This window comes from Onychostoma macrolepis, chromosome 06 (assembly GCF_012432095.1).
Source record: "Onychostoma macrolepis isolate SWU-2019 chromosome 06, ASM1243209v1, whole genome shotgun sequence".
Taxonomy (NCBI): domain Eukaryota; kingdom Metazoa; phylum Chordata; class Actinopteri; order Cypriniformes; family Cyprinidae; genus Onychostoma; species Onychostoma macrolepis.
Genome location: NC_081160.1, coordinates 16,373,648 through 16,387,031, shown reverse-complemented (window position 1 = coordinate 16,387,031; position 13,384 = coordinate 16,373,648). Strand labels below are relative to the sequence as shown.

The window sequence follows — 13,384 nt, the reverse complement described above, 5'->3', positions numbered from 1 at the left end:
CTATAGCTAGTCGTACGTAAAACACGCTCATTTGCATTACTATGCTTTGTTTATAGGCATACTCTATGCCACTTATTTCTGTGTTGTTCTCAAAATCCGAGTTTCTTTGCCTGGTTCAGGGTAAGTGGAACCACATGTTAAGAGTGATCACCATAGTAACAATATCTCTAACTGTGCTATCTGATCTAAACTGCATCCTCCCACTCGCTTTCCACCAATTACACTAATGTCCTGTAGAATTATCAGCATGAAGGCTTTATTATTATGTTAATGGATTTTCCAACCCGGAGTAAAGCAGAGTAAATACATTTTTAAAAAAAGAAAATAAAAAGAGGATATTTTTTATTTCGCATACATTCAGTGTAGCATACACAACAATGTGTAGTTTTCAACAATTATTTTTTTAATAAACTGAACTGTACAAGAGAACAAAATAATGAAACAAACAGTTATAAAACACCAAGTTTTAAGTTATACTGATGGCTCCATGATATCTTAGTTGTTCAAGGTGGCAACAACACCACCACATCTAAGATTTGGGGAAAATACTACACAGAAAAAAATTACAAAGAAGAGAGAGACAACACTATAAAAAAACCAATTGACAGGTTCCGACTTGAAGAATGACATGAACTGAAATGTTATATCTATTTTTCATTTTTAGTCAACCAAAATCCAAAATAGTTTAGAGTTTTTCCTTGGGAAATACAGGAATATAATCCTGATACTGATCTCCATTTCACGCAGATCTGTTTTCTCATGAACTCCTGGTCGTTTTTCTGCATTTTGAGATCATCAAAACCACTTGAGACAGTGAAAAATTTAATTTAAAAAAAAAAAAAAAAAAAAAAAAAATCACAGAAACTTTCTGATTACACAACATAAGTTCTAGGCAACACTGGTCCAAGTACATGAACACTGTATTTCACACGCAAACACAAAGGTCATGATAGCTTCCTCTGAGCTGTGTCCCGCCGGCCATGGTATTTTGCATATCAACATAAGGTTCGATAAAATTGGTAACGGCAAGGAATGCCTAGAGTGCAAGAGGCCAGGTTAAACGTTAAACACATAAAGCCTTAAAAGATAACGGTTCTTCTTGGAGAGCAAGAATATCCTTTAAAGGAAAAGTGCAAACTTTGTGCAAGTGTAAACACATCAAGAGCAGTGAAAGGCTTAAGCAGTGACTAGAAACCCCTTCTGCCAGGTTTGGAAGAGTCCAGCTGTCCGTCACTTGTTTGTGCTGCTCTTTATTTTTCTCTCAGCAGGTAGAAGACCACAGCCTTGAGGTAGTGACCGCAGGCACAGGCCGCTGCCACCAGCCAATGAGAATGGAAACTGGGATCTGTATTGACTACACACTTTGTGATGTCCGCCTGTAAGAGAACAAAGAAAATATTTAAATATCAAATCAACATAATCAATAGTGCTGAAAAAACACTATTAAAATGCAACATTCAGATACGGAGCTTGGCGTTTAAATTTCTTTACTTTTTTCTTTTTTTTTATGAGTTCATCTGGCAATAACAAAAGGAAAAAAGGAACTTCAGTTTGCACTGAAGTATGTACCTTTTAGGCCAAAGCCAACACTGAGTAGTCTAAACATGATACATTTCAGCATGCAGCATTACCAGGTTGGCCAAATGTTATAAAAGCTGCAAATTGGCTGAATACACATTCAGATGATTAAAGTTCAGTTTGTTCGGATTTGGATGGATTTGGCAAACTTTAACCACACAAAAGAGATAATATAATATTATGCTCACCAGGGCTGCATTTATTTGATCAAAAATACAGTAAATACAGAAATATTATTACAATTTAAAGTAATTGTTTTCAATTAAAATGCAATTTAAAATTGTATTTATTTCTGTGATGGAAAAGCTGATTTTCAGCAGCCTTTATTACAGTTGTTAGTGTTACATGATCTTTCAGAAATCACTATAAGAAACTGATTTGGTGCTCAAGAAACATCAATGTTGAAAACTGTTGTGCTGCTTATAATTTTTGTGGAAACTAAGCTATTTTTTTCCAGAATTTTTGATAAATAGAAAATTCAGAAGGTTTATTTGAAATATATTTTTGTGACATTTTACATGTCTTAATGTCAAGTTTAATAATTTATTGCATCTTTGTTAAAGGATCAATTAAAAAAAAAAAAATCTTATAGATTTTCTGGCTGATTGTGCAATAGAATCACATAATTTTTAAATCCTGTCGAAAATGAAGGCACAGAGAGATGGGGACATCCCTTAATTAGGAATTGTAATTAAAAAAACAATTTACTCAGTGGTGTTTTTGTGTATCTGTGTGTGAGAATAGGCCCTTCATTCAGCTCCCAGGGCAATCCCACAGAGCAAAACACGCAGAATGGCACGTAGACACGACTACCCACATACTCGCATCAACAACATGGAAAATACCATCTACCAGTCTCTGCTACTATACGGACTTTCGTTTAGTGCTCCTGATGATAAAGTCCTTGTTTTCAGGTTGAGTTCAGTCTGTGGGTGTGCCCATTTTATACTATACCAGCAATTGCAAAATCAGGACACTCCCAAGAGGAGAACACCTTGAAAAATGTTGAGAATGATTTCGCCTGAAGCAACCATTACGACTTTCACTTTCCCAATTAACCCAGCCTTTTTTCATGCTGTCTCCACCAATGATTTGAAAATTGATCCTTTAGTATTGAAAGTGTTCTTTGTGTTTTCACTTCTAAATAAGTGATAGAACGTCAAACTTGTTGACCTAGATAATCAAACCTAGATAACGGTGTTCTAATTAACTATGAGACACTCCCAATAATTATTTCTTATATTACTAATTTTTCAACTCGCATTAAGAACTTTTTTACAATTTTGAAATAAAAATGTTTTTAAAAGAAGTTGAAAAATTAAGAAAATACAGTAAAACAATACTATATTACATTAACAAGAGTTTATAACAACTGCTTTCTATTGTAATACATTTTAAAATGTAATTATTCCTGTGATCGCAAAGCTGTATTTGTGTCGCATGATCCTTCAGAAATATTGATGCTCAAGAAATGATTTGGTGCTCAAGAAACATTTCTTATCAATGTTGAAAATTGTTTTACTACTTAATATTTTTGTGAAAACTGTGATACACCAAAATTGGTATTGCAATTAAGTAAAAAAAAAAAGAAAAAAAGAAAGTGGCAAAAACTGGTTTCAATATTGATATTGATTCTTAATAATTGAGTACCAATGACCATTTTTAATAATTTAGCACCAAATCATCATATTAGAATGATTTCTGAAGCATCACATGACACTGAAGACTGGAGTAATGGCTGCTAAAAATTAAGCTTTGCCAACACAGGAATAAATTACATTTTAAAATAAATTAAAATAGAAAACAGTTATTTAAATTGTAATAATAATATTTCACAATATTACTGTAATTTTAGTCAAATAACTGCACCCTTGGTAAGAATAACAGACATCTTTAAAAAAAACAAAATTAAATTAAAATCTTATTCCAGTAACTTCTAACCATTATTATATGGCTTTTAAATATAATATATTAATTTATTTACCCCAGAAATGTTTTCATATCCCCCGAAACTTTGATTGATTGATTGATTGATTGATCTCAAAAGGTTATAATCTACAAAGTCACAAAAGCAGGTGTAGAAAACTTTGAGGAAAGTTGTTAGGCATAGGAGTTGCATATGGGCCCACTGTAAATGCGGGCAGCTTGTAATGACTCTGGCACAGTGCCATGTTGAATCTGCCTGAACAGAGACAGTCTAATGAGCACAGACACCGCAGACATGCCCAGCCAAAACAGCCACACATACCAGCACAGCTCCTCATTCAACAGGATCGCTGAACTGTGCTGTCTTTCTGAGAGATCGATCAGTTTCCCACCCATAAGCTGCATGAACACTGCACGTTCTGTCTAAATACTGGACAAAGACGGAAAGGCAGAAGTCTGTCTTCTTTCTGGGCTTTAGCTCAGATCTATAAACACACAGCACAATGGTACTTTCAGTTAAACTTAAAAAAAAAAAAAAAGCGTCACCCAAAAATGCAGATTCTGTCATCATTTAGTCAGCCTCATGTTGTTCCAAACCTGTATCTGTCTTCTGCCGAACACAAAAGAAGGTACTGGCAACCAGATCTGATGACCACTCGCTTTCATTTTATGGACAAAAAAAAAAAAAAATTTTTTTATTTCTTAATTTCAACAGCCAACGATCCTTCAGAAATCATTTTATATGATGTATAATAAATAATAATTTCCAATTTTGTTTCCCACCAGTGAAAAATAAGGTGTTGCATCTATTTTTTTTTTTTTAATTTCACAAAAACAACAAAAAAACACTGCAACGATATTACAGCAATACTACAACTGAAGTCAGTTTCAATCCATTCAATACCTGAGATGCAATATTGCACCATTTGTGTTTGTAAGATAGACCAAGTCCACAGCACAATACGAGAAACGTGAAAGCAGCGACAGTTTTTGTTACACGAATGAGAGGTCTGCTAAACATAATACGATGGACAATGGTGAATAATATTAGGAAATCGACTGCTAATTGCTATGACTGACCAATCACAATCAAGTATTATGTATGTTTGGGCCAGGAGCATGATAAAAGCATACTTTTTTGTAAATGAATTGTACTGAATTAATGGATTTATTGCTTACCCAGCCTCCTCTCCTCTTTAACCATGACACGAGGCTTTTGCGAACAAACTCGCCCATGCAGTCGACAATAGTGTGCACCATCGCTGGATGCCCATGCCGAACACAGTCCACAGCTAGAGCTCCGGCCACAGCATACAGAGACACAATCTTCCCCCATGTTATACCTGTAGAGAGACAGATATGATACTACTGAATGTCTGTCCTTTTTCACAGACGTTTATTCATAACACATTTAAAGTGCTGTATTGCAAGATCATGTACTGTTAAATCTCTCGTGTTGCCTGTTTTGTTTGACACAGGTAAAGTGCTCCAGCTAATGCATATCAAGCATAATAAAATAACTTATTTCCACTGACAGTGTATACTGTACAGTATGTGTGTGTACTGGTGGAAGTGTGTATGAAAATCATAACCAGCTGAGTCATGAAAATTCCTGATAATCCCTCCCCATTTCTTACAGAACATTATTATTGTTATATAACTGCCAGACAGGCCATCAGCTGGTGTGTCAGCCAGAAAGACACAAGAAACATTTTTATTTTTTTTAGCAGAACAAATTCATGTTTGGGACAACAATCTCAATATATGTGATTCGATGTGGATTGTTCAGTGCATTTAACAGCGTAATGACTTCAAAGGTAGTTGAAAAGGTATAAATGCTTTGCTTTCCCTCCATCGTAAATGCATTAGGGTCATGGGTCTGAATTTAATGAAAAGGCTCTCTGTACTATCATGTTTCGTTAAACAAGTGCGCATTATGATTTATTAGAGCTAATGTGATAAAAGGACTCCTAGATACACTAACTTTTAAACTTTTCAGCCTGGAATGAAACAAAACGTAATAAAGCTGCAAACCCCTGTCTGGAAACATCAAATGGCCAGACATAAACACATCAACCCAGGAACCTAATCTGAGACTAGCAAAGACAGGAAACACAAAAGCAAAAGGAAACCATATTGAGGCATATGAGAGATAAAAGCTGGTTTGAAGTTCAAGATAAAAAGAAACATTCCCTCTCTCTGTCTCTTGTAAGAATGTAACGTCTAGTTACACAAGTCAGAGAGAATTTTTTACAGTTTACAGCAAACGGTTTCAAATACAATGAAGACATGGATTAAATAAATGTAGATGCACATTGGCACTTAAAATACTGGTCTATTACCTTCCTTTTGTGCAATAATACAACCATCTGTCTATGCAGAAGCACCGTCTCTGCCAAAAAAAAGAAAAGTCTGGATTTTCCTGCATGCAGTTAGGATCTTGCATCTCTGTAGTGACTATTAGATTTAACGTTAAATAGAAAACACATTGAACTAAGAAATATTGCAAGTGTTGAAGAGTCTAACTTGCGGCCCCATTTAAAAAAAGCTTTTGACAAAAAAAAAAAAAAAAAAATTTAAATAATAGAAAGATCCATAAAGACAAATCTACTCACACGCCTCAAAGTTAGCACTTTCTCATTGGATTTTTCCATTCTAGATGAGAAACTAAATGTAGGCCTAATTTTGTAAATTGCTTTAATGGTTTTGATTTAATCGAGTATAAAAGATCTGCTGAAATGTTATGCTATGCATAACATGATCTTAGAAATAGTCACAGTAAATCTGAACAGAAATTATCACTGAAATAACTAATTAAAAAAGAAAAAGGGAAGATACATATATTTTTCAATATATTTTATATATACTTTTAAAATATGTATACATGTATAAAGCATAGTGTGAAAACATCAAAATAAATCTTAATTTCTAAAAAAAAACAACAACAACAGTATAAATATAGTTGCACAGCCATAAGAAAACGTGCAGAGTCAAATGAAAAACGCTCTCTCAGAGGGTAAAACATAGATGAATAAAATAAAATAAGTGAACACTAGTGACCAGTTCAGCTGCACTGTTTCAGGACAGGTATGTGTACAGACAGGAGGTACAAGGGTGTCACCGGGTCCAGCGAGGAATCTTTGTTGTCCTGCTTTGACTGACATGAGCAATTATGCTTTAATACTTAAAATAAACAAAGAATGTTTTCCTGAACACATGAGGTGAACATGTTACAGCACATCTTAAGAGCTGCTCAGGTTGAAAAACAGACCACGATTTACTAAACTCTAAATCTGGGAGGTCAAATAAGGTTTTATGAACTAAACTGAATCCCAAGGGCTTGTACTAAATATAAGCGATGTACAGTATGCAGCAAAGGGAATGAAAACTTCCATGGTGCCCAGACACTGTTTACTTTCAAGAAAAATCCATATTTTATGGTGCTGAGAGTTCTCTGGTCAAGTGCAGCACCGTTTCTCTGTGTATATATAAATGTCAGAATGGATTAATCTTTACCCTCTCTCAAAGAAGTGTATGAGCCACTAAAAGGGATAGTTCAGCCAAAAAATAATTTACTCACCCTCATGTTATTCCAAACCTGTATAACTTTATTCTATAGTACATAAAAGAAGATATTTTAGCAAATGTTTCAGTTTCTTCTCCATTCATTGGAAGTCAATGGTTACCAACATTTGTCAAAATATCTTATTTTGTGCTCTCACAGTATGGAACACCATGACAGAATGTTCATTTTTTGGTGTACTATGCCTTTAAAGAACTGTGGACAACATCTCTGAAACCAGACGCACAGACCAATCTGAGTGTTCTGAACTAAATGTATTTTAAGACAAAGCACTGACCAACCTGTAGAGAAGATTTCTGCAGCAACAGCCAAAAAGGCATCAGAGACTATACTCTCAGATGCAATTGTGATGTTGAGCTGTCTTGCTACGTTGCGGTACACATTGGGTCGCAGGTACTCCAGCTCATCACCTAGGAGACAGAGAGATAAATGTGTTTTTATTTTCCCTTGGATCAAACGATTGGTTTTCTCATCACAGGAAGAAAGACTGTCTAGAGTCGTACTGAATATAACCACTAATTCAGAGAAGCTTGACACAATGACATTGCAAAATTACTGTAATCTACCTTAAAACCTGCTATTAATAGCATTGTTTGTATCTTTTCGTCATTCTTTCATATGAGAAGTCAATTATACTGCTGCTGTTATATTGCAATGCCCTGATGATGAAATTGTTTGTTAAAGGAATAGTTCACCCAAAATGAAGATTTGCAGAAAATTACATGACTTGCTCACCAATGGATCCTCTGCAGTGAAGGGGTGCCGTCAGAATGAGTGTTCAAACAGCTGATAAAAACATCACACTAATCCACATGACCATCAATTAACATCTTTTGAGGCAAAAAGCTGCTAGTTTAAGAAACAAATCCATCATTAATGCATTTTAACTTTAAACCAAGTGATGTAAAATCTGTTCCAATGAACAGGAACAAACTCATCTATATCTTGTATGGCCTGAGGGTGAGTGAATATCCCTACATTTTCATTTTTGGATGAACTACTCCTTCAAATAAATCTTCAGCTATGTTTTCAGCTATGTCTCACCGACCTGAATCATTCGTCTTTATGTCAATGATTCAGGCGGGTGAGGTGTCTATGCAAGAAGTACAGGGCTTTCAGGACAATACAGGGTTAACCTGGTTAAACGTGGGTGGGAAACCCTCAATCATTCTTGTGATAATGATCTGCATGTTTTGTCCATAAAAAGCAGCTCCCTCCTGTTACACAGTTGTCTCAAATTAAAATTTTTGTGCTTTTCCCTTTTAGGAGATAACGGGTTCTTACAGATGAGAGTCACTCAGATGACTGTATGTATGGTATATGTTTAGGCAACTCGTAGTGTGTCTGATCAACAGATGATGTGAGATTAAACGTTATCGATAGTCATTACATCCAATCTCGTGAAAGGGCTCGGAATGTCCAACGGCATGAAAGGAAAGAAGAAAGGAATGTAGAAGATAGCTCAACATGGTACAAAAGGCAAAGTACTTAACAGTGGGCGAGACGCAGATGAACCTTGTAAGAGTTGTAAAATATTATGCAATCGTATGGTTTGGCTTTGAGGAAGCTGAGAAACATGTGTTTATTTTCATTTCTGAAAGTTCACAGAACATTCACGAATGCCCCGTTTTTTCATTTATTTTGGTATGAACTAGACACAGAGAACAGCTCAAGAAAGAATGAAAATTGACAGGAAGTTCTGTGCAGTTTTAGCTTGGTCTTAAAATAAATCTATAATATAACCTCGATATATCAACCCACAATTCAAGCAGATACTGTAGATAAGTGTACAGTACCTTAGTGTATGATCTTGTATTCTCTATCTAGCTCTTCTCTCTCTCTGTGTGTGTGTGTGTGTGTGTGTGTATCTATCTATCTATCTATCTCTCCCTGTGGGTGTGTGTGTGTGTATGTGTGTATATGTGTATCAAAAATATCGGCACCCTTGGTACATATGATCAAAAGGCTGTGAAAATTAATCTGCATTGTTAATCCTTTTGATCTTTTATTTAAAAATATTCACAAAAATCTAGCCTTTCATTGGATAATAAGAATTTAAAATAGGGGGAAATATCATTATGAAATAAATGTTTTTCTCAAATACACGTTGGACACAATTATTGGCACCCCTAGAAATTCTTATGAGTAAGATATCTCTGAAGTATATTCCCATTCATATTCACAATTTTGAGCACTCCAGGGTGATTATGAACATGAAATTATCCAGCCATGGCTTCCTGTTTCACAGAAATATAAATAGGAGGGACAACAAAGCCCAAATTCCCTTAATCATCCATCACAATGAGAAAAACCAAAGAATATTTTTCTGATGTGCAGCAAAAGATAATTGAGCTTCACAAATTAGTGAAGTGGCTTTAAGAAAAGAGCTAGAGCAGTGAAAATTCCCATTTCCACCATCAGGGCAATAATTAAGAATTTCCAATCAACATAAAATGTTACGAAATTGCCTGGAAGAGGACATGTGTCTATATCGTCCTAATGCACGGTGAGAAGGAGAGTTTGCATGGCTAAAGACTCTCCAAGGAGTACAGCTGGAGAATTGCAGTAAATAGTTGAGTCTCGGGGACAGAAAACCTTTAAAAAAATGCTGTTTGGGAGGGTTTGGGAGGGTTTCAAGAAACATTCTTCTCGCTCATCCAAAAACAAACTCCAGCATATTCAGTTATCAGACACGACTGGAACTTCAAATGGGACTGGCTTCTATGGTCAGATGAAACTAAAAAATGAGCTTTTTAGCAGCAAACACTCAAGATGGGTTTGGTGAACACAGGGATAAAAAGTACCCCATGTGTACAATGAAATATACTGCTGTATTTTTGATGTTGTGGCCTATATTTCTGCTGGAGGTCCTGGACATCTTGTTTAGACACATGGCATCATGGATTCTATCAAATACCAACAGATAAAAAATCAATAAGTGACTGACTCTGTTAGAAATCTTATAATGGGCCATGTTTGGATCTTCCAACCGTACAATAATCCAAACACAAACCTCAAAAACAACACAAAAATGGGTCACTGAGCACAAAACCAAGCTTCTGCTGGCCATTCCAGTCCTCTGACCTGAACCCTGTAGAAAATGAGTGGTGAACTGAAGAGAAGAAGCACCAACATGGAGCTGGGAATCTAAAGGGTCTGGAGTGATTCTGGATGAAGGAATGGTCTCTGATCTCTTGTCAGGTGTTCTCTAACCTCATCAGGCATTATAGGAGAACATTTAGAGCTGTTAAACTGGCAAATGGAGGTTTCAAAAAGTATTGAATAAAAGGGTGCCGTTAATTGTGGCCAATGTGTATTAGAGAAAAACATTTATTTCATAATGATATTTCCCCCCATTTTAAATTCTTATTCTCCAATGAAAGGATAGATTTTAGTGATTTTTAAAATAAATATCAAAAGGATTAACAATGCAGATTAATTTTCACAGCCTTCTTTGATCATATTTACCAAGGGTGCTGATATTTTTGGTCATGACTGTATCATATAAATATATATATAGAGAGAGAGAGAGAGAGAGAGAGAGAGATATTCCTGTCAAGATAGATAGATAGATAGACACGGCAATCCCCATAATCATTAATCATAGGCTAAATGTACACATGTGAAACGTCAGATGTCTTACCCAACCACAGAAGAACTGAAGACACCTCAGCCAGTGTTCCTCCGGGTCCATGCTCTGGTTTAGACCATCCGATTCCAGCCCGATGGAGTCTGGAGTGAATGTAATCCCTACACAAGACTTTAGACTGAGACACGAGCTCCTTATCCGTGGGAGAGCGATCAAACACCTCCATGACTTCAGCCGCAAACACTGAGGAGCGGCGCAACATCTCCATGCCCTTCATGAGTGCAGATCAATTACAATCAGCTGACAACCTCCACCTTTATCGCCGTGTATGGAAGTGTTTCTTCTCCACCCTCTTCTGTTTCCAAAGTCTGATGGCGCCCTAAACGATCTGCATAAAGAAGAAAACTCGCGTGCTTTACTAGTATACAGCAAAGACTCGCTCTCACCTTCTGTAGGAATGAACGTAAACCTGATAAAAGAGCAGAGAATCAATGATCAAATACCTTTGCTGTTTCTCGAAAATCATTTAAATCCTCAGAAAGTCTTGATTATCGACATTTTTAACGACAGCGAATTGTTCTCTGTGCAGATTTGTGAGGCGCAGTCTGCGAGATGAAACTGCTGTCAGGAGGCAGTGCTGTCAAAGTCTGTTTGGATGGGCTGCACACATGAAGTCTCCTTCTATGGAAAAGCTCTCCGTTAAGGCGGAGATTAACAGCTCTGTTATGGCTTTGATAGTCTTCCCTTCTAGGAGAGCTGGTGTTTAGAAGATTTGATGAATCAAAGAACAAACATAGAAAACAAACATCTATCTATCTATCTATCTATCTATCTATCTATCTATAGAGCTGGATAACTGATTACATGTAATCTGGATTATGTCATCAGATTCTAAAAAAAATAAGTAGGCTACTTTTAATTAGATTAAATTACATTTTAAAATACTTGTAATCAGGCTACAGTTACTTTTTTTATTGAGTACATGATTACATCTTAATAAATAGCAATAATTTATAATTTATTGATGATCCCTAATTCCCTATTTTTTATCTTTTAAATGTTCCATTCTATAATAGCCTACTGCTTATGGCCTACACTCAGAAAGTCTTCCAGTTTTGTGGACATTCACAAAAAGGCCAGTCACTAGTCAGGTGGCTACACAGCATTTGACCACTGGATTTACAAAGCAGGTTTAAGAAGTGTTTCAACATTGCATCAACTAGGCTACTGGTGAACACATTAATTTTTATTTGAATAATCACAAATCAGTATGTTATTCAACAACAATCTATCTATTGTAGGTCAACCTCATTGTCATTTTAATTATGGAAATTGCAAAACGTTGCCAACCAAAGTATAATTTGAATACAGTAGATGCTTTTGCATATTTTTTTAACAAGGACAGTTTTGTGTATAAAATGTTTGTAAAAGTTATTTAATGCGCATACAGTAGTTGCTGAACAAAAAAGGGTCATGTTACTCCAGTCCCACCCACCATCTTTGATAGAGTTGTTTTGCAAGTCTTGAATGTTTTTGCTCTAAGTGTGTCAGTTAGAATTCATTAAAGCCACACACCCAGCCGAAACAACGGCTTTCCCAAAGAAACATATTAAACCAAGAATTGTTTTGACATAAGCAGGAATATGCAAAACATATCAAGTTTCCAATGCTGAATAACTGATTCAACGATGGAGTATAATAAAAAGGCTTATTCAAGCACAATACAGTGAACTTCCTTAAAACAGTCAGAAATTAACAAAAAGTAGAACAAGATCAACCAGGCAGTTCTGTTCAACACAGCAACATGAGTTGAAAGTGTATCTCAGTGGCACACAATGATACAGTTCCTTTTTTCTGACCACATTTGAGGCTTCCTCTGTATCCCAATTTAAAAACTAAAATGTTCTATCTGATTCTAAGGCTTGTGACAGTTTATCTTGTTAAAACACAACTGAATACAGACAGATGGAGGCCAATGTTGGGCTACTGCTGCTATAGTTTACATTTCATCCATTTCCAGTGAATAATGAGACACTGTAAAGACTAGTAATCTTCAGTAAATTGTATCACACCACACCTCTAAGGAATAATGCTTATGTTTTCTGCAGAAACACTACATGCCTCTGCATGCTCATCACATGACTTCTCACCGGTTACGTTCCTTCTTCATATCTGGCTTTCATAATCAAAATAGAGATAGGATAACTGGTCATCAGAGATATAAATAAAATCTTGTAAGTTTACAAATCAACAATTATTTTGAACCTTGAAATAAATGTAAATAATCTTATCTTGGCTTTGGACAATATTTTTGTGCAATACTGCTCCCTACAGGGAAAAAGAGGAAGCTATGCTATACAACAAAATCAATTCCTTATTTTTACAAGAACATCCATAACCGATTGTGATCTGGAAATATTTGACATTTTTAAATGGAAAATAAACTGAAAATAAATTAACAGGAAAACAGACTCAGAATCATAAAAAAAAAAAAAAGATTTAATCAACGTAATCTTGCTGTGAGGTGAAAATGCCTCCTGTTTGGCAGTAAAAAGTGGATCAAAGCAGAATGTTGGCCTCCTTTACAACTTCTGACAGAAAAAAAAAATATATATATATATTATAAATAAATATAGCCTATAGTCACAAGGAACCAAATAAAAACGTTAGAAAAAAAAAACATTTAAAATGATAACTACCTTCAACAA

The 13,384-nt window shown here is 35.5% G+C and overlaps 1 protein-coding gene across 1 annotated transcript; it reads right to left on the bottom strand.

Annotated features, from left to right (window-relative positions):
• Positions 1-325: 325 nt before the first annotated feature.
• On the bottom strand, positions 326-11,337 carry boka (BCL2 family apoptosis regulator BOK a). Its single transcript, XM_058777830.1, has 5 exons — positions 11,180-11,337; positions 10,731-11,064; positions 7,369-7,497; positions 4,684-4,847; positions 326-1,376 (listed from the first exon to the last, which is right to left on the bottom strand). Exons 2-5 carry the CDS (start codon positions 10,951-10,953, stop codon positions 1,251-1,253), a joined length of 642 nt encoding a protein of 213 aa, XP_058633813.1. The 5' UTR covers positions 10,954-11,064; positions 11,180-11,337; the 3' UTR covers positions 326-1,250.
• Positions 11,338-13,384: the final 2,047 nt, after the last annotated feature.